This window comes from Marmota monax, unplaced genomic scaffold (genome assembly GCF_021218885.2).
Source record: "Marmota monax isolate L192 unplaced genomic scaffold, Marmota_monax_Labrador192_F-V1.1 WCK01_AAM20220418_F8-fsc00012, whole genome shotgun sequence".
NCBI lineage: Eukaryota > Metazoa > Chordata > Mammalia > Rodentia > Sciuridae > Marmota > Marmota monax.
The window spans coordinates 13,856,409-13,879,699 of NW_026695227.1; the positions used below are offsets into that span (position 1 = coordinate 13,856,409).

At 36.7% G+C, this 23,291-nt stretch overlaps 1 protein-coding gene across 4 annotated transcripts in view; it reads right to left on the reverse strand.

Annotated features, from left to right (window-relative positions):
- The window catches only part of Itpr2 (inositol 1,4,5-trisphosphate receptor type 2), a 518,501-nt gene that overhangs the window by 237,028 nt on the left and 258,182 nt on the right, over positions 1-23,291 (reverse strand). For all 4 annotated transcript variants that reach the window (XM_058576367.1, XM_058576366.1, XM_046435433.2 and 1 more), the window contains 2 exons: positions 7,076-7,266; positions 3,181-3,323 (listed from right to left, as the gene is read on the reverse strand). In XM_058576367.1, coding sequence (XP_058432350.1) covers positions 3,181-3,323; positions 7,076-7,266 — 334 coding nt within the window. The remainder of the gene's footprint in view (positions 1-3,180; positions 3,324-7,075; positions 7,267-23,291) is intronic.

The window sequence follows — 23,291 nt, forward strand, 5'->3', positions numbered from 1 at the left end:
AATACATTTCACAACCCAGTATATAAGAACGTGTGTGTGAGTACAAGTCGACACAAATTTCTCCTTACTGTGAGATGTACTTTGATACTTTATATTTTTTTTCTAATTCATCTTTTAAAATTGGCTAGTTACCTCTACCTATGTCAACTTAAAAATCCACAAATGTATTAGATCCCATAATTTAAAAAAAACAGTGAGGTTCTCCTTCACAAGGGAGAGGCATTTGCTGAACTGAATGGACCAAAACCAGCTTCCTTTCAAGTGAACACCCACATTGACCTTTTCTCTACATCCCCATTCTATGTGACTAAGTAGAATCCAAGCCCTTTCCTCAGTTCTCTTCTTCATATCCTCCTAGAGATCCTTTTGAGTCCATGGGTCCAAGAAATAGATTCATTTTAGTAAAGAAAGGCCCACTTAGACTTTGGCCCAAACTTTACATTTCCAACTAAGCTTCACCAGAGCACTCTGCACAGAAATTTAAGGTCACTTGCATGGTACTAACTAAACTAAATCTAATTTTGCTAAATCTCCTTGAAAACAAAACTGTTAGTCTTCACAGAGTTAGAGGAGGTCAGAATAAGCATTAGACCAGAAAACAGATATTTGTGAGCTGCTAGCAGTAATACAGTTGTGATAACACAAAACTCTCTTCATTACCCATTAAAGTAAGTACAATATCCTTTTCCTCCCTCTGGGTGTAGGGTCTGCAATATGTTCCCATTAACACATCACTTGTGCTCCTCTGTTGTTAGTTTACCTAATGGAGCCACAGATTTGCCTCCATCTTCACAACAGGACAACATTTATTTGATCTCCTGAGCTTCTTTATATCACTTTCTCCTGTGCCTATACCTTCAGGTTCTAGACCATTGCTATCTAACACGACTCTGTGATAATAGAAATTTTCTCTCTCTCTGCTGTCAGTTTGGTACCCATTAGCCACACACGGCCACTGGGCACTAGAAATGGGGCAAATGAGACTAAGGGAGTAAAATTTCATTTTATTTTAATTAACTTAAATTTCAATTTAAATAGCCACCTGTGCCTAGTAGCTGCTACTATCAACATCCTAGTTCTTGACAAGGAAGTCAATAAACTTTTTATCTAAAGAATTAGATAGAAGTATTTTAGGTTTTGCAGGCCATATAATCTCTGTGGCAACCAATTGACTCTGCATTGTGGCATGAAAGAAGCTCACAGGCAACACACAAATGGACTTAAAACTCTACAAAAATGGAAACAGGACCTATTTAGCCGAGTGCCAGAGTTTCCCCTGTTGATTCAACAGATTTCAAGAATTATACTCACTTAAAGTAGAAAGGTCCACTTAGGCCTTGGCCCAAACTTACTTTCCCCAACCTGGTTTTACCAGAGCACTATGCATAGCAATATAAGGCCCCTTCTTAACTCAGAAATGAGCAACATGATCTATTTAGCTTGAGGGCCTTCTGGAACCCCTGGTCCAGGGTGTCAAATTCGTACTCTATAGCTATAGTATGATATTAATTAACCAGAGCTGAAGTTCTCAAGTTTACAACCTACATTTTTTTATTAGTTGCTCAAGACAATACAATGATCTTGACATATCATACATTTGATTCAAATGGTGTATGAATTCTTATTTTTCCACATGTACAGATTGCAGGACAACCTATTTTTTATATATGGACATATGTTCATAAGAGGTGAAGGGTATTTTTAAGACCATGTTTTTATATTGAGTTACTAGGCAATACTTCTACCTAGAATTTGCTTTCTATGTTCTCAGCAGTCATCACTTTTGCAGACACTCTGAACCTCCTCACTTAAAGGTACTTACCAGAAGACTGGCAATTCTCCAGATAAACACGTTCTCCAGCCCCCTAAGATATAGTGAGTCTAGAGCTGAGAGTCCTTAATTCTGACCATCTGTAGCATTCAACATGATCCCTAGAGTCAGTTCTTCTCATCACATTCCTTATTTGCTTTCTCAAAGTCCCAACTGGAACTTGTTAAAAAAGGAACACACTTTTTGTGTCCCCAGTTCTTCCATTTCTATCTCAGTACGCCAAGTCAATGGAGAAGGTTTCTAGATCTCTCTCAGTAATATCCTTAACCACACAAAATACAGCTGAATGGAAAATGGTCAAGGTACTTGGTCACTTGATCCAACTGACTCTCTTTGGAAGACCATGCAACTGACTAGCCAACTCATTATTATTATTTTTTTTTGTCCTGAAAATTAAACCCAGGGTGCTCTACTACTGAGCTACATCCCCAGGCCTTTTTACTTTTTATTTTGAGACAGGGTCTTGCTAAGTTTCTGAGGGTCTTACTAAATTGCTGGGGCTGGCCTTGGACTTGCAATCCTCCTGCCTCTGCTTTGTGAGTTTCTGGGATTACAGACATGAGCCATTTCATCTGGTTGACTGGGCATCATGAGTCTATGTGCAATGAAATGCAAATCATTCAGTAACATGACTCTTCTTTCAGGAGCTAGGCTTTTTCTTACACCTGCTTATACATGCAGATCCTCCCTGAGAGTTTTCCAATTAGCATTAAGAAAAGAATAATCTAGGGTAAACATGGGGGCTTTATGATAAGACCTCAACAATGCTGAGATAAAGGAGTAAATGGAAGAGTTGCAGATGAGAATCATGATGGCATGACTAAGTACTGAGACTAACACTTAATAGCTCATTTACCTGAAGCATGCCTACACCTCAACTTACTGACTTCTGAAACAGGCTGACCTCCCAATCTCTCAAGGTGTTTATGCTGACCACATAAAATAATAAATAATAATTGCACACATAGTAACAACTCAATAAATGTTAATTCCTCTTCCTTTCCCTCTCTGAAAATTTATGACTTTAAACAAGAATCTTTTAAAAGTTTGTACTACATAGTTAAAGGAAGGAATTAGAACCAAAATATTATTTTGTGTGATATTTTGTGCCCAATAATGAAACACTTCATTTGTAGTACATTTTATTACAATAGAATAAATTGACCATCACCAAAATGAAACTTCAAATGACCCAATTCAGTTATTTAGAAAGTATATTTTGACATGGAATTTTAGACCCTGCACATGCTTTGTAGATTGTCATAAGTATTGTCATAAGTAAAAAGCAGAGATGTTAGAGGCCTTCACACTTTGGGAAACAAGCAGAATCTCAGACCCAATCCACTTACTTGGACATGAACGTGCCACATCTGATTCTTGCATCACTTCCTTCAGGGAACAGCAGTTCTGGACTGTACAATACATCAACCAACACTGAGAATTCAGCCTGCGTCATTGGGCTGAACTGTTGTTCCAAGGAGGCCACGACATCCTAAGACACAAAGCACAAGAGAACCCATTGGAAGACTAAGTCAGACTTTATCTTTCAAAGACATAGTAAACCTAAGAATACTAACCAGGAATGTCAGAGTAGATGGACCCTATCTCCCTATGGCACCAAATGTCTGTGCTATCAGTCTAGTCTGGTTTTATGTATAAGTACTGCCTGGGCCTCTGGGTTTTTTTGTTTTGTTTTGTTTTGTTTTTGTTTTCACTTATAAGACAAAGAAAGGGTGGGTAACCATAAGATTTTAAAGAATATACACACAAGAATAAAACTCACTAAAGCCATTGTACAGGCCATTAAGTGTCTAGGACTGTAAAGGAATCATGAATAATTGGAATAAATTGGAGGCCTATTTGGGGTACAGCTAAAAAAAAAGATGTGTCATTGGTCATCTAGAACTAACCATTTCTTCCAACGGAAAAACCCACTGATATATTATTTGAAGCATAATAGTACAAGGGTTCAATGACATTCAATAGTATTTCAAATTATATTTATCAATATACTCTAATGATCACCTACCCCATGGCCTATTTTCACCCCTTTCTTGCTACAAGAATCTGAATATTGTTTCTGAATCTGACAGCAACATTCTTAAGGAGATGAACCCCTCAGCTCTGGGTCAAAGTTGATTAGATTAAGCTAGTCCACCTCCGGCTCTAGCAGCTGACCTTAGCCTGATTATATGACACAGTCCCAGCCAATGAGACGTCAGGTGAAGTCTGCAGATGTGCTGGGAGCTGGAAGAATCTTTTGAAACCATCTTCTGTTCTCCAGGGAGCTTAAAGGTGTGAATCCAAGGGAGCCAGCCCTCATGTGGCTTTGGGAGATCAGCTTTAAACCAAAAGCCAGCAGACATGGCCTATCCACTGCTGAATTAGCCCTCTCAGGGAAAGCCACACAGGCTTCCTGTTGCGTGAAATGACAGTCATTATTGCTTAAGCCATTTTATTTGAACACTGTGATATTTAAGCTGGAAACATCCTAACTGATGTGTTTCTAAATAAACTATAAGCGGTTATAATTTCCTGAACATTCTTTAATGGTTAAAGCATCTCCTTTTTATTTTTAAACTACATTAGGAAACAAACAAACAAAAAAATCTTCTCACATAAGCAACAATTTATCCACCCACAGCTATGGCATATTTTGTTAAGCAGAAAACTGCTTCTTGTTACTCTCAGCTACAGAAACTCAGATGGGGCCACCACCCTCTGGATTTCTTATGGCCAGAAATCAGGAGCTGACTTATCTTTAAGTCTTTCTTAACCTTTCAGAAAAAGTGATTATTTCTACTTACTATTCTAAATCAGCTTTCTGAGAAATTCCTGACATCAGTTAAAGGTGACTAGCAGGAAGTCCATACATCAAGGGGAAAACCAGAGATCATATAAAGGTGAGAAGAGGGCATGCTTATTATATGTGATCATATTTAGTGAAGTGTACCTGAAATACACCTAGGGATTTTTTTTCTCCTCTCTTTATTTCATTTACTGAATGAATGGTGCTCAGGCTACTATGTTGTAAATTTTATCTTTGCTTCTGATTTTGATCCTGGACCAACTATGTAATCTGAGTCACTCTCCCCACGTGAAAACTTGGGAGAATGATACTAGTGATCACATGGGCTTGCTGAGGGGGATTAAAAAGAAGTGGCTAGAATATGCTGGCCTCTGACTCATTTCACATGTTAGTAATCACTGTGACTGCACATCAGTGCTCCATGATCATCACCTGTGGTCACAATCTCCGGTTACTTACTCCACAGTCCTCATCTAACCGAGTCACTGCTAAAGTATCTCGTGTACTGGTTCCTACTCTGAAATGTCTTCTCTCTTGGCCTCTGTTACACTGCAGTTTATTTCCCACCTGGGTCCTGTCCTGACCTTTCCTTTGTCGATCCCTGTTAGCTCCTGGACTTCTTCTTTGACTACATTTTCTTCTGAGAGATCTCATCCAACTCTATGATTTTGATATCATGTATCAGTTGCAACAGCACATTTATATTTCCAGCATGAACATCATCCCACACCAATCCAGACTTGTACATCTAACTACCTCTCTTGACTCAACCACTAAAGTATCTAAATAGGCATATCAAACTTAAAATTCCCCCAATTCCTTCTTAAACCAAGCCATCGTCACCTTTTGCTTGAACTAATGTCAAACTACCTAACTAAACTCACTGTTTCCATGTCTGGATTCTATAAACACCACCCAAAATCCACAGAGAACTCTTTAAATATACACTAGTCATGTCTGTCCTCTGCTAAAAATCTCTTAACCTGCCATCACTCAGAACAAAATCCAAATGCTTTATCGTGTATTTTAGTTTATTCAGGCTGCTATAACAAAATACCATAAACTGGATGCTTAAAAATGATAGAAATTATTTTTCATAATCTTGAGGTCTGGGAAATCTAAGATCAAGGCACCAGCAGATTTGGCATCCCATGAAGGCCCACCTCCTGATTCACCAAGAGTGCTATCTTGCTGGGTTCTCACAGGGTAGAAGGGCCAAATGAGTTTCCTTGGGCCTATTTTATGAGGGCACCAAATCTTATTTATACAGTTTTCACCCTGATGACCTAATCATCTCCCCCAAATTCATATGTTGAGGTCCTCTCTCATAGTACCACCGAATGTGGCTTTATTTGGAGATAGGGCCTTTTAAAAGGTAATTAAGATAAAATGAATTTATATAAGCGGGACTTAATCCAAGGATACATGTTATAAGGATACATATGATTGGTATGATTGGTTATAAGGATACATATGATTGATGTCCTTATAACAAGAAGAAATTGGGGCACAAATGTGAACATGTGCAGAGAGAAAACCATGTGAAGACCCAGTGAGAAATTAGCCACTTATAATTTAAGGAGAGAAGTCTCAGAAGAAACCAAGCCTACTGATACCTTGATCTTGAACCTCTAGCCTATAGAACAGTGAGAAAATAAGTTTCTGTTGTTCGAACCACCCTACCTATAGTTTTTGTTTTTGTTTTTTGTTAGAGCAGCCCTAGCAAACTAAAATACATTATGTCTTTCATTCAATATCCCAGAATGTCCAGATCAAAAGCATGAGTGAGACTCTACGCAAGTAATTTGTGAATAAAGGTGCTTGGATCATTCTGCCCAAAAGGTTATAAAATAATACTGAGAGAGAAATTGAAGCAAGGTTATGGATATTTAATTTATTATATAAATCTATATGGTCAACTATTTTACCAATTTTAGTACTGGCATTATCGTTATTATTCTGATATTAAGAATCTCTACTCAGCTGGGTATGGTGGTGCATGCTGGTAATCCCAGCAGTTCAGGAGGCTGAGGGAGGAGGATCTCAAGTTCAAAGCCAGCCTCAGCAAAAGCAAGGTGCTAAGCAACTCAGTGAGACCCTGTCTCTAAATAAAAATATAAAATAGGGCTGGGGATATGGCTCAGTGGTAGAATGCCTCTGAGTTCAATCCCCAGTACAAAAAAAAAAAAAAAAAAAGAATCACTACTCACTACTACAATATTAGAACATATTAAATAATGTACAGTCACTAAAAAATAACTCACAACTTTTACCTGAAAGTTATGCATTTAAAAGGGTAGTGTGGTAGAGAGTTGTAAAATAAAACCTAGTCCCCAAAAAGAATAGAATATTTTCAACATATCTTCTTTGTGAAATTCATCTTTTAAAAATTATAATTTATAAAATATTAATGTCATTTCATATTCTCATTGTACCTGTAACTTTTCAATAATATTTCTATAATCCCAAGCAGGCCCTCCAAGAGCTTCCTTAAAGCGTGGTCCAGAACGAGCTGAGAGTCTCCAACCCATGGCTGCTCTCTGCACCATATTTGAATGACTCTTCATGAAAAGAGTATTGACTTGGCTGTCCAAATCCACTGGAATGGCAATCCCACGATTTTTTGCTGTAAAAGAAAGATTTCAAATAGTTTCCTCTTAATTTGACTAAAACCTCTTATAAACTATCCCCATACTTACATGAACATAAAACACATAAAAAAGAAAAATAGCAAATTCTTAAACTCTACTATTAAATCATTTTAAAAATATTTCAATTCTCAGACCAATGATTAAAGTGGGTCCAGTAAACATTCAAGAACTTATTTGATTTCCCAGTGATTAATCTTTAAAACACACTTCATACAATATCAACACAGGAAAACATTATATAAAAGCCATGGAGAGTTTTTTCTTTCCAGATGCCAAAGGAAATAAGACAGCAGACAGAAAACACATTCTGCCAATTCATTCATTAACTTAATTGGTATGTGTCTGTGTGTGTGTTTGTGCGCACACACACACATACATATGGACACAAAACTGCATGTGATACATCTGACAGTAGAAATAAAGAAAACCATTTTAAAAATCTATATTGTAAGATGACCCATAGTACATGTTTTTCCCCCAAGATCCCCTGAAATTTGCATTTCGCAGACTTATATCACGATAACACTGGAAAATGAGAATGCTTGCCACAAGGAAAAGGAAATGTTGAGGCATTTCTGAAAGACAGAATGAGAATGGCATTGCTCCATCAGAGAATCAGGAACAGGAGCTGTCCCTCAAGAGCACTGAGTTAGAACAGATCTTCCTAGGGGCACAGTCAACCCATATGAAGTGTATCAGGAAGATGGTGTCATCTGGGAAACTCATCAAAGAATCACACTTGAAAAGCAAGAAGGTAAGGCCCTCCATCCAGTGATTAGCAGAAACAGAGAAGTTGGCAGCAGCAGTTTTTACCCAGAGGATACATTTGGAGAAATGGAGCAATGTTCTTTTAGGAAATTAGAATACCTAACTAGAAAGAACACCTAACAAAGGTGCTAGGACTTGACCAAGGAGCAGAACAGAGATTGAAGTAACTCCAAAGATCATCAGATATGGGGGAGATAGGAGGAAAAGAGAAGAGGCAGGTCCAACAGAGAGAAAATACGTTGAAGTCTCCAACTCCCAGCAAAGCTCCCTTATTTTAACACTTGCTGGGATGTTCAGCCTATTTTTGGCTACACACACATACACACACACACCCCCCCACACACACACACACCCTAAGGGAAAGTCTGCATATGATTTTTCAGCCCCTTCCATAGAACTCTAGGTCAGTTCCATCACTTATGCAAGGATTCTGAGAGAAACAGACCCTTCAAACTGCAATGAAAAACCATGCCAGCCAGCCATGCCAATCATTACAGACCTCACAATTATGAACACACCACCATGGACCATAAGGAAACATCTTACTCCAGTCAGAATGGCAACTATTAAGAATACAAGCAACAATAAATGTTGGCAAGGATGAGGGGGGAAAGGTACAATCATACACTACTGGTGAGACTGCAAATTGGTGCAACCACTATGGAAAGCAGTATGGAGATTCCTCTCTGAGGAACTTGGAATGGAACTACCATTTGATCCAGTTATCCCACTCCTCGGTTTATACCCAAAGGACTTAAAATCATTACAGTGACGCAGCCACATCAATATTTATAGCAGTTCAACTCACAATAGCTAAACTATGAAACCAACTGAGGTGCCCTTCAACAGATGAATGGATAAAGAAAATACGGTACATTTATACAATGAAATATTACTCAGCCTTAAAGAAGAACAAATTATGACATTTCCCAGTAAATGAATGGAACTGGGTAACATCATGCTAAGTGAAAAAAGCCAATCCTAAAAAACCATATGTGGATGCTAACCCACAATAGAGGGGTGGCAGGGAAGAATAGAGGTACTTTGGATTATATAGAGAGAAGGGAAGTGGGAGAAGATATATGGGGTAGAAATAATAGTAGAATTAATCAAATATTACAACCCTATGTGCATACATGATTGCATGAAAGGTGTGATTCTACAACATGCACAACTAGAAGAATAAGAAGTTACACTCCATTTATATGTAATGTGTCAAATGCATTCTACTCTCATGTGTAACTAATTGGAATAAACTTTAAAAAAGAATAACTAATTGACCAACAGGTAAAACAGAGATAATTCAAGGAGAGAAAAAAAAATATTTACATAGTTCTAATAACTGTCCTTAGAAAAATCTGATCACATACTACTTCCAAAATATCAGAAAAATGACATCTTGGCAATTAGAATATGATTGCATAACTGGGCAAAGTGGAGCATGCCTATAATCCCAGCTCAGAAGTCTGAGGTAGAAGGACTGCAAGTTCAAAACCAGCCTGAAAAATTTGTGAGATCCTGTCTCAAAATAAAATAAAAAATGTTGGGGGATATAGCTCAATGTTACAGCACTTGCCTAGCATGCATGGGCCCTGAGTGCCTCAGCACCACCACCACCAACACCACATATGTGTGTGTATGTGTGTGTGTATGTGTGTGTGTGTGTGTATTATTCACAAATAAAAACGTCAAAAACCAGATGGAAAAGAAAAGGATAGGAACAAAGTTGGTAATCTTGAAAAGGAAGTCAAGGAATCTTGTGAAACATAAAGCATAAAAGATTAAAAGGGAAAATAAAACAAGGGATAATGAAATTGGGAGTGTAACTCCAGGAAGTTATATACCTAACACGTGTAAGTTCCAGAAAGAAAAAAGCAGACAAAATGGAAGGAATAAATGATTTAAAAAAACAGGAGACAATATCCATGGGCTGAAGACAGATGCAAATCTCCAAACTAAAAGGGCCCACTGTTTGGATCACTAAGTACACTGATCATGTTTTGGTAACATTTTAGAATATGGTTATAGGTTGAACTGTGTCCCCCAAAAGCATACCTGAAAGTTCTGATCATCAATACCTGTGAACGTGTCCCTATTTGGAAATAGGGTCTTTGTGGATATAATCAAGTTGAATTGAGGTCATACTGAATTAGGATCTGCCCTAATCCAATTTGGCTGGTGTCCTCATAAGAAGGGGAGAAGAGATAGAGAGACACGCAGAGGGAAGCACGCCATGTGAAGATGGAGGCAGAGATTGGGTTTACTCAGCTGCCAGCCAACAACTGTCAGCAAACACAGGAAACAGAGAGATCCTTCCCTGGAGCCTGGGGAGAGCCTGGTGCTGCCCACACCCTGACTTCAGATAGGGAGACAGTGAGTTTCTGTTGTTTTAAGACTTTCAGTGTATAATTTATTATGGCCAGCCATAGAAAGTAGTACAAAAGTCAAGAATAAAGAGAAAAATCTCAAGAACTTCCAGAGGAAAAAAAGAGAATTTCTAAAAAGAATCAGTTTGGCACCAAACTTCCCATTAACATCACTGAATGCTACAACAGTCTTTAAAGATTAAATGAGTTTTGAAAATTAGAATTTATATCTATCTAAACTAAAAATCAAATGTGAATCCACCATAAAATGTTCCAGAATAGGTAAAGGCTCAGAAATTCTTCACTGAACCTAAGAAAAAATTACATAAAAAATGAGAAGAGAATCCAAGAAAATGTCAACATGAACATAAGAAACTATGGCAACTGGTTACAAATCTGAAGAAAAGAATTAGGCTAGAAACAAATTTTAAAAGATTCATTAGATAGATTTTAATGGTTAAGAAATTGTCTTCCAATTGAAAAGTTTTTAATATTTCAGCACTACATTTTTATTTCAAATGGTTATACACTAAAAATATTTACACATCATGATTTGTATGTTCTAATCATTTATTTGTAATGTTTATCAACCTATATGATTTATTTGTATTTCAAAATAGAATACAAGCATCACAAATCATAACAATAGAAAATCAATAATATGTCAAGCAATAATTAGAATATAAAGTAGAAGAAAAGAGATAATGAAGGATGCATGTTAATTTCTTCATTTCTCATAGTGTGAAATTTATAGACATTATTTGAGATGTTTAATCAAGAAACAGAGATATAAAGATCATATTTAAAGCCATAATGATAGTCACCAGAACACTTATTTTAAATTCATGAAAATAGGCAGAAGGAACTAAAAAGAAACTGGATAGAGACAGATACATACATAGATAGATACAGACACAAACAATCTGGCTTGCTTCATACAATGAAAGGAAAGGAACAATAGTAGAGGAGACTGGTGAAAACTCTCCAAAGCTGGAAGATACTCAAAAACCCCTTTGGAAATAGACAATTTTTACTATCAACACACACACACAAAAAAAAAAAAAAAAAAAAACAACAATTACCAGTTTAGGTAAGAACTCAGTCTTAAGAATACTAATAACTCTAAGCGAATCTTAAATAGCCCACTGCATCCTGGCCCAGACTGTGCCAGCATTCACTAGAATGCTATTCCTGCTCAGTTTCCCTTTCCCAAGTACACAGTATCTCTGTTCATGTCTTTCACACAAAGCAGTGCAACTGCACTTCTGTCCCAGCTGAAAGACAGACGGCCTCCACAGCACCAAGTGGCACATAGTTTTATAAATGCTTGATCCTGCACAATGATCCCACCCTGCAAGACTTTCTTCCTCTTCTGGCTGCTTCACACATAGGCTGTCTTTGCTCTGAACAGTCAAAAAAGTCAAAGAGAATGGCTGGGTATGTAGCTCAGTGGCAAAGTGCTTTTCTAGCATGTGTGAGGCCCTGGGTTCAACCCCCAATACCACACACACACACACACACACACACACACACACAAATAGAAGACAACGCTGCCTCTACATTATTTTCTAAGCAACAAAAATTATAAACCTTAGTTTTGATCAAAGCATGTTATAACCAAGTTTCACTAACATTTAAACAAAAGAAGAGGGTATGGATTTATCTCCCCTTTATAAAGGAGTCGCTTACATTGCTCATTGATGGAATGAATCATCAAGTAAATATGGTTGCTATGAATGTGATTTATACAAAGAAGTGCTCAATTAATATTTTTCCAATGATACTAGCAGAAATGTAGTCCAATGGCCATGCCTCTGTTATGAACAATGTGGGTTTTTTTAGTAGTGAGTTCAGAAAAATCTCATTCACCCCCCAAATATTCTGTAAATTGCTGCTACTAAATATTCCTCTCTGGCTAGCAGCAGGGACTAGCCAGGATGAGGAGATGCCACTATTCCAAACTTAGTTGAAAGGTTTCCCCCAACTACACAACTTTAACTAATATTATTCAGTTTTCCTATCTTGGCATAAACTCCACAATATAAACTAACCAGATAAAATATACTACTTTCTCATGCTTAAAGGAAACACTAACAAGTCACTAAATCAAAATTCCTAGGCAATAAAAGAAAATCAACTATGCAATTAATGGAAAGAGTATTGGACTCAACAAAAGTCAGTTGTTTAGATAGTTGTAACATGTTTTAAAGCAATGGTGAAAGCACAACTATTTCTAAAGACAGTCTGAAATAGATCTGCTCCACTGTCAAAATAATATAAGTATTAATCTGAAATCAAAACTGACAATAGTAATTTAGTTTTCTATATATTGCTTAAGATTAAAGCAAAAAATTAAGCAGAAAAGAAAATTATAATTAGCAAAAAAAAAAGAATTGGTTTACTATCTCACTTACAGAAATATTAAAATTACCTAGAGCACTATTTTTCAAACAGAACAAAAACATGATCCAAACTGAGACTACTTTCATTAAGTTAGAAAAATTCTGGGATATATAGTACGCAGAAATGTGAGCTAGGACATATTCTTGGAATTAGTAGTAAGAAAGAGCTAATGAATTTATTATAGCCAGCCATTCTTCAGGTCTACAGTCTTAGCTCCAACTGTGTGCTTTAATAGAAAGGGTCATGTTAAAGTTTAAAATGTGTTAAAAAAATAATTACTTCTATTTCTCTTCTAAGTTAGAGCATACTTGAGATACCACCTTGTTAAGGGCACACTGTCAGAGATCAAGTATATGGAGCCCTTAAAAACTAATGGGAGAGAAGATGGACTATTATTAATGCATTTATCTTTCCTAGAGCCCTGCCTAGATATAGCTAGTTGTCTAAAATGAGCTATCTTTATTCATAGTTATTTTTATTAGTAGGCTAACCTTCTAATTAGGCTTATAGGTTCTGAAAATTCTCTGGATGTGACAAGTTTTCTCAGTGATTTTAAGATGTAATCAAAATCCACTTCTAATTATTATTCATTAAATATTGCATATTATGTGAATTTTTTTTAATTAGGTAGAATTATTGATGGTATCTGCCAGACCAATGCAGTGATAGATGCCAAGGGAAAAATGCTCAGATAGATAAACTGACAGGTAGGGGGAAGGCAACAGAAAGTGTAAGCATTAATTAGAAAACCAGGTTGGTTGTCAGGGACCACTGAACAGGCCCATAACAATGACAACAGAGGTGTGCAAGGAACATGCAATGTTCCTTTCTGTATCATGTCAAAGTGTCCAGGATAAATCATACTGAAGTACTGCGTTTTTAAACAGACAGAACATAAAAGATATTAAATGTGTAGGATGGATCTTCAATTAATTTGCAAACAGAACAAAGTATATCGTTTTTATGGTTTACTCAAGAACTAACAGTGGAACACCTGACTAGTTATCTGAATTTATTAAAGTTGTTCCACACCACATACCTTGCAACTAAATGTATTCCCACTAGCTCAAAATTTCAACCAGCAACAGCCTAAATACAGATAAACCAAAACCATAAAAATTTTTTATGAAAAATTAAAAAAAAACAGATTGATCAAGCCTCCTCTGAAGATGAAAGAAAACCTTTAAAAAAAACTAAGAGAAAAGAGAATTCTGCATGCCAAAAACAATTCAAATGACAAATTAAGAAACAGTTGGAGGGGCACAGTGGTGCACACCTCCTGAGTATCCCAGATACTCAGGAGACTGAGGCAGGAGGATCAGAAGTTTGAGATCAGCCTAAGCAACTTAGTGAGACCCTGTTTCAAAATAAAAAATAAAAAGGGCTGGGTATGTGGCTCAGTGGTTAAGTGCCCCCTGGCATCAATCTCCAGTACAAAACAAAAAGAAAAAAAAAATTCTCACAGTCACAGAGTTCATTTCTCTAATATATAAATGGTTATATAAATTATTAAGAAAAAAGCACTAGAAAAATAATCAAAGCACAAGAAGTGACAGGTCACAAGAAAGGAAATACTAGTGATTCACTCGTGTGGAAGGGTTTTCTTTTTTACTCATAAAAGAGAAACTCACATTAAAACTATAAGCATATTCTCACTAAGACTGACAAAAATCTAACTTGCTGTATTATCGAGGATAAAGACACCCCCCTAGATTGTTGGGGGTGTTAACTGAAAAATTGCTATAGAGGGTAATATCTATCAAAATTAAAATAATCCAGAAATTCTACTCCTAGGTATTTACCCTATTCTCTTTCTTGTGCAAAGTGATTGAAAATAATATAAATATTCAACAATGAAGTAAAATCAATTATAATATAATTACATAATAGGATATTATGTAGTCAACAACAAGAGTGGGATATTCAATCATTTATTTGTATTTTATTCATGCCATAAATATTCATAGACTACCTACTGTACTCTGGGCACTCTGTCAGGCTCTAGAACTTTATAACAGCTAATGCACTTAATTTTCTTCTGTGATTTCTTTACATGTTGTAAAGAACATTAAAGATATTAAATACACATTTCCTGTTTGGCATTTCCACAATGCACTGGGACTTTGCCAAGAGCAGGAAATAGGGCGCAACAGAGTGCATTTCCTCCAACTAAAAGAATGCCTTTCAGATAATAAGGAACCATTATAAACCAGCCGAATTAATAAAAAGTGAAAACTTATTAATAAATAAGTGAAGATATTATAATCTCCTCAGATTTAATTTTTTAAAAATAAATAATGGTGCTTATAGAAAACAGAATCACAGGAGTGTTTTATGTCAAACTCTTTATCAACTCTAAGACCCCAGTACACTGAAATGAATAGGCTTGCTTATTAGAGACTGAATTTCTCAAAGGGTTAATATTTTTTGCAAGTTTAAATTGGGGGGGAATATTGGCTTGAAGATTTATGTTCATTATTTAAACCATTTGTAAAAGATATTTTATAGAATTTCCATTTGGAAAATAGATTGTGTTGCCAACAAAGAATCCAACATTAATCTTCTAAATCATTTGAAGATTATGAAGCACATGGAACAAAATTCTTTCTTAAATAAAATAATATGTCAGTGATTTTTGGATACTTTTTCTCAAAGCACTTCTACCATGTGCTGCTGTTTCATCTGAATAAGTAAACTGAGGAATAGCAACTGACCAAGCACATTTAAAAATTCACATGGGCTTAATATTTGTCAAATCTCAGTGAACACCATGTGTGCATGTATTGCCAAGGTCTCCATCCCTACTTGCTCCCATAACTGGCCTTAATCTATAGGATTGAGGGTAGAAAATGATAAAGATGTCCCTACCTTAACAATGTGTTCAGGACCTGCATGAAATGACTATCTGGGTGTTTGTATTTATTATAATTTAAGAACTTGTTTCTCCTTGCTAGTTTCAAATTCTATATAACTCAGAAGAAAGTCTAACAATGGAGGTAATTATCAATAAAAATTTCTACAGCTACACATCATTCATAAACGTCTTTAAAAGTTTGGAAAATTTTATGAGAAAAACCTAACATGGTAAATACATGGTTTTGCCTACAATTTTAAAACCATATTATGTTTTTTGAAAAATGCTATGTATTTGTTTCAATTATAGCTTAATTTACCATCTTGGTCTATATCTTATAACTTACAAGTGTAAAACAGGTAACATGTTCATTTAAATTGGTTTGTGATAGAGCATCACAAATGCCTATTAGCATGTCAGTCCAAAAGGGGTTCAGATCTCAGCTCTCTCCTTTCCTACCTGTATGATCTTAAGCAAGTAGTCTAACTTTGCTCACCTCATTTCCTCATCTATAAAATGGGGCTAAGAATTATGTCCACATTACAGAGTTTACCAGACTGTCCAATGTTCATCAAGTGCTGGCCGCTCTCAACAAAGCAAGTGCTAAGTTTGTGATTGCTTTTGCTGATTTTTCACTACCTTTTGTATTTGATGTACAAATGAGGAAGTACTTTTGATAATGATAGATGAGTTGAGCTAATATACTTAAGAGCACTTTACAAATCATAGTGTTATGTAAATGTAACTATAATCAATATTTGCATTTGCAGAAATGTGCTTACCAATTTGTAAATGCACTGAAAATTTGCTTTATAGACACAAAGTACCCTCTTGACTTTGTCATGTTTTGAATACATAGACATTGTTCTCTTTAATACTATAAATGCATACATATTTTAATCGTGTTAAATATCAGTGCCTAAATATATTTTTAAAGAGTTGCTGAAATGCAAAACTGACTATGTTCTGAGTTGTAAAAACTTTAGACAGAAGTTTTTATGAAGCAAAGTTTACAGGAGACCACTGTTTTGGACTGAACTCCTGCTGGGTCTTAGAAAACCAGTAATCAGAATGGAGTCATTCATGCTAGCTGCCACATAATCAAACTAAATTCCAAAATGGGCCCTTTTCCCAAGAAATATGGGAGATCACAGCAACCAATCAAAAGGGTCCCTGTTTAACTTTAAGGAAAGTAACTTTGAAACAACCAATCTGTTTCTTGTTCCCTGTTTCTGCTTTCCTCAGCACTTTTCTATCTATAAAGCCTCCACCTTTACTCAGCTTGTTGGGAAAATGTATTCTATTATAGAATAAGATGCTGCTTGATTCTAGAATCACACAAAAAAAATCAATTGAATCTTTAAACTAAACTTGTCAGAATTTTACCTTTGATACCAGCAAACCAAATCATGATGGTTCTAGTTTATATCCTAGAACTTCCACAAAATAGGATTTATGGGGTAACTGATATGGCACAGACTGCATACTCAGAGAAACTTGGATTTCAAACCCAAGTCAGCTTCTTAATTGGGCAAGTTACTTAACTTTATGAGCCTAAATTCCATTACCTGTAAAATACTCATCCCACAGATTATTGTTAATCAACAAATACTTATTATCTACTTAACACCAGAACCAAATCCCTGTTTTCGTAGTCTATATTCTAATGGGTGAAGCAGACAGTACAGAAGCAACAAACAAAAAAGAGTCTTTCAAATAGTGAAACATATTAGGAGGAAAATAAAATCATATAATATGATAAAGGTGAGAAGAAACTGAGACACTGAATGTGGATTTTTCTGGGACACTTCACTGAGCACTTAGCTTCAGAGATGAGACCTGATTGACAAGAGGAAACAAGCAAGTTGCAACGTGGGGAAGAGGACTCAAACAGCAGGAACAGCACATGCAAATACCCTGAGTTAAGAAAAGCCTGGTTAGAAAAGGCCATAAAATATCTACTGTTTCAATTATGGTAAAAATAAAAGAAAGAAAAGGCCAGGCTGCATGGAGCAGAGATCAGGCAGGGGTTGGTGAAGAAAGGTAGGACTAGATGAAGTTCAGTCGAGGGACCTTGATAAGCTCTGGTAAGGAACACAAATTTTCAAATGCAGCAAGAAGTTTTAGTAGGTGACTGATAGGATCTGAATTACATTTCAAGATCATTAAACTGCTATGCAGAGGGAATGGATTGCAATACGATGGGGGAAGAAGTGGGGAATTCAGTAAGGAGACTCCTCCGTACTCCATGTCCAATAATAGTGGATCTGAACAAGGGTGCCTAACAGAGAAAGAAAAGAGATACATTTTGGAAGTGGAACCAGTAGAAACTGTTCTCATGCTTAATGGAGGTGAACAAAAGGGAAGAATCAGAGCACTAATTGTAAAACAGTTATTTTTAAAAAATAGGGCTGAAATCCACTTCTTGCAGCTGCCACATATTGATTATGACCCTATCTGTAAGAACCTGTTCAAGAATCAGGTGTTTGAGGATAATTATCATGTTCCCCCTCAGAGTCCTCTTCTTTGTCTAAATATCTCAAATGTTTTCAGTCACTGGTCAAATGATTTTTAAATCTCTTTCCTACAATGAATGTCCACGTCTGACTGCATTTCATTTTGGTCCTACCTCCTTCCATGAATGGTATCCTCCAGCAACCAAAAAGCATGGGGTCTCCCTGTCACAAGGCAGAACTTGACTTTCACCCTCATCCTAGATCATAGCTTTCTATGAATGTCTCTTTGACAGCTGCTTAATAGTTTCTTGCTCCTTAAAATCTAATCAGGGAGAAAAGATTTGTACTTATGATGATATAAGCTGGAATAAATTGAAAAGCACAAAAAAAAGGTGTAAATGATCAAATGAGGGAAAGTCCATTTAATGGATATGGGGGTCAGCAATGGCTTTTATGGAAGACTTCAAACCAAAAAAAAAAAAAATTGAGTCATGGAAAAGATGCTGAGAAGTGTCCATGGTGAAAATGGAAGAAAGAGAAAGTTGGAAGAAACTTGCAATGGGAGAAAGCTGCAGCATGAAGAATGCACGGCACAGAGACTTCAGTTCGCTGTCACATAGGGCATTACGGAGACCAATGCACAAGGAGAACAGAAAGAAAAGGTAGGCTTATGACGCAGAGGCCACACCGGGTCCATCATGGAGTCAATACAGATTACATGAAGGATGTTGCTAAAGTAAGGGACTTTGTTCAGGGGATTTCAGTTCAGGATGATTATTCTGGTAACAGATTTTAAAAGTGAGGAAAGAAGGGGAAAACGTTGGTTCAAAAAGAAAGTAATAGGGGCTAAACAAAGCCTCCATAGAACGAATGGAAGCGGAGGGATGAATGCAGAGGAAGAACAGAATTTCCAGAGCTCAGCAACTGTGCTGATGGACAGGAACAACAGGAAAGAGGCAGAAAGCATGTCTCCTTGCAAGATAAGACAGGTTGTCACATGAAATATCAGTCATCAAATCCATCTTGATCAACAGATTTATACATCATTATCTTTTAGATTTCTGATCCTACCTGCTTTTATAGCATACAGAAAGGAACTGTTTTTTTTCTGTTAAATCCTAAGATTGTGGCCAGAATAGAAAATGAATCTTATAACTTAGAAATAAACTATATATTTGGATTAATATAGTCTCAGTGATTATTTAAGCCCCCAAACCCTGCTATCCTGCTATATAAGAACTGATCTGACCACAGTACACCCACCACTAAGCCTGGAATCCAGGCAACAAGCACAGCATGGAGTCGCACTTGCAGCAAAGTTCCTGTCTCTGTATTCCTAAGTGAACAGCATGAGGAGGAGAAGAGAAAGGGGGAAAGAGGAAGAGACTTCATAATGGCTGCCAATCTAACTGGAGTGAGATGGTATCTTAGGGTGGTTTTGATTTGCATTTCTCTGACTGCTAGAGATGGTGAGCATTTTTTCATGTACTTGTTGATTGATTGTATGTCCTCCTCTGAGAAGTGTCTGTTCAGGTCCTTGGCCCATTTGTTGATTGGGTTGTTTGTTCTCTTATTGTCTAATTTTTTGAGTTCTTTGTATACTCTGGATATTAGGGCTCTATCTGAAGTGTGAGGAGTAAAGATTTGTTCCCAGGATGTAGGCTCTCTATTTACCTCTCTTATTGTATCTTTTGCTGAGAAAAAACTTTTTAGTTTGAGTAAGTCCCATTTGTTGATTCTAGTTATTAACTTTTGTGCTATGGGTGTCCTATTGAGGAATTTGGAGCCCGACCCCACAGTATGTAGATCGTAGCCAACTTTTTCTTCTATCAGACGGCGTGTCTCTGATTTGATATCAAGCTCCTTGATCCATTTTGAATTCACTTTTGTGCATGGCGAGAGAAAGGGATTCAGTTTCATTTTGTTGCATATGGATTTCCAGTTTTCCCAGCACCATTTGTTGAAGATGCTATCCTTCCTCCATTGCATGCTTTTAGCCCCTTTATCAAATATAAGGTAGTTATGAAGTCAAACAACAACAAGTGCTGGAGAGGATGTGGGGAAAAGGGTACACTTGTACATTGCTGGTGGGACTGCAAATTGGTGCAGCCAATTTGGAAAGCAGTATGGAGATTTCTTGGAAAGCTGGGAATGGAGCCACCATTTGACCCAGCTATTCCCCTTCTCGGTCTATTCCCTAAAGACCTAAAAAGAGCATGCTACAGGGACACTGCTACATCGATGTTCATAGCAGCACAATTCACAATAGCTAGACTGTGGAACCAACCTAGATGCCCTTCAATGGATGAATGGATAAAAAAAATGTGGCATTTATACACAATGGAGTATTACTCTGCATTAAAAAATGACAAAATCATAGAATTTACAGGGAAATGGATGGCATTAGAGCAGATTATGCTAAGTGAAGCTAGCCAATCCCTAAAAAACAAATGCCAAATGTCTTCTTTGATATAAGGAGAGTAACTAAGAACAGAGTAGGGTCGAAGAGCATGAGAAGAAGATTAACATTAAACAGGGATGAGAGGTGGGAGGGAAAGGGAGAGAGAAGGGAAAATGCATGGAAATGGAAGGAGACCCTCAGAGTTATACAAAAGTACATACAAGAGGAAGTGAGGGGAAGGGGAAAAATAATATAAGGGGGACAAACGAATGTCAGTAGAGGGAGCAGAGAAGAGGGGAGGGGAGGGGAGGGGAGGGGAGGGGAGGGGGGATAGTAGAGGATAGGAAAGGCAGCAGAATACAACAGACACTAGTATGGCAATATGTAAATCAATGGATGTGTAACTGATGTGATTCTGCAATCTGTATATGGGGTAAAAATGGGAGCTCATAACCCACTTGAATCAAATTGTGAAATATGATGTATCAAGAACTATGTAATGTTTTGAACAGCCAACAATAAAAAATTAAAAAAAAATAAAATAAAATAAAAATAAAAAAATAAAAAAAAAAAAAAAGAGGAAGAGAAAGAAGGAAGATAAGAAAACAGGGAGATAAGGCCTTAAAATGGAAAAGAAAGAGGGCTGGGGTTGTAGCTCAGTGGTAGAGCACTTGCCTTGCATGCAAAAGGCCCTGGGTTCAATCCTCAGCACACATAAAAATAAATAAATAAAAATAAAGATATTGTGTCCATCTACAACTAAAAAAAATATTTTAAAAAATGGAAAGAAATAAATACTAGTTGGCAGATAAGGTAACATATTCCTATGCAAAAATCAACACCATCGTATATTATCTTGGAGTGGTTAATATGTGTCCTAACAGAGTTGGTCCAGATGAAAATCCCTTTACTTCTATTTTATTATAACTTGAAAAGTAATATATGATTAGGAACTCAGAAATTATGTAAAAGTGTGAACAAGAGAACCACATTTCCCTATCACTCCACCACTTAGAGGTAACCTGTGTTAATATTTTACTCATATGACCCTATAGGCACTTTGCAATCTTTTTAATAATAAAAAATAGGTAGTTTTGTTGTCCTTTTTTATTTTTGATGTAATACAATTGTGGCCTCCTCTTCCTTCTTTTCCCTTCTTTTTCTGAACCATTCAGTTATAAAAAATTTAGGAGGTACAGAGCAGAAAAACAAAAAGTCTGAAGGAAGTATGGTGATCCAGAGCCCTGGAGCCCAAAAAGAAGTGGAAGGTCTGCAAGGATGGCATCCACACTGGGGGACGGCCTGGCTCAGGGAGGTAAAGAGGGTATGCATGTAAAGGCACAGGACAGGGCAGAGAACCAGAGACCCAGAAAGGTGAAGAAGACAGCTCACATAGCAAGCGCATGGCCTGGACTGCTGGAGCCAAGATGGCGAGCAGGGCACCTCCACAGGAGGGTGTCGGAGGCCAGGCCCAGGAGGACAGCTTCCCTGAGGGGTATCTGGGCCCACGTGGGCTCTGTGTGCAAAGGAGGGTTCCAAGTGTGGAACTACTGGAGTTACAAGCTTATTTCAAGAAAGCTGGCATCTTTACCAATCGAATTTTCCAATCCAGAAATTGTATAGCTTTCCATTTATAAAAAAATTTATATCCCTCAATATGATATTTTAATTTTGTTCTCTTGTATTTATAAGTTTACCCTTAATTATTTAATATTTTCATTGCTATTGTGAATTCACAATATTGTGGCTATTGTGAATATTTTTTATATTATGTGTTTTGGGTATACAGAAAATCCATTAAAGTATAATACTTATCTGTAATTAATTATCTTAGTGAATTGTAATACTAGTCTATTAGTTTTAGTAATTTTCATTTGATGTTCCTTGGTTAGAACTGCTTTTTTAAATTATTCACGTTAAAATTGGTGCCATCCTTAAATTTTGTTAATATAAAATTGTTTAGTTCAGATTGCAAATGGGAGAAAGACTTCAAAATGATCATTCATTAAATCATTTATCACATATCTACTGCATACATACAATAACCCTGGCCAAGTTAGACAACCTAGATAATCCTGCTTCCTTAACTGTAAAATGTAAATAATCAAAGAACCTACCTAATCTATCTAAATGAGAGAATGCATGTAAGTTACTTAGCTTTGCACATGGCACGTGCTCAGGAAATGTTAACAGTCGCAGTGACAAAGACAATGAAACCCTACAAACTGCCCTCCCCAACACCCACAGAACCACCAAAGAATGAGCAAGCCCCTCTTTGTTTTCCTTTTTTTCATTTCAGCCACATCTATAGTTCTCCTCCCTCCTGCCCTCCACCCTTCATTAACCAGCCTATACACACACACACACACACACACACACACACACTCACACAGGGATCTGTGAGAAACTCTTTTTCTAATGTTATGATCCCCTTGCCTCCCACTTCATTTGTAATTTCTGAATCTTTCAACATCTAATAGGTTCTCAAGAAATACTTATGGATTCCAAACAAAATTAGAACACTAAAAAACACTCAGAACATCCTACTGCTGTATCAAAGTCTCAGTAAGTCAGTTTATTAATAGACAAGACCCACTCTACAATGAAATGTGAGATAACAACTAAAACCATGACTTTAAAATTTTATTGAGTTATACTTTAAGTGTCAAATACAATACTATTACATTTAAATTTAGAAATAAAAATACATTCCCCCTCTCAAAAAGCCTGTGATGTTCAGAATCATTTTCTG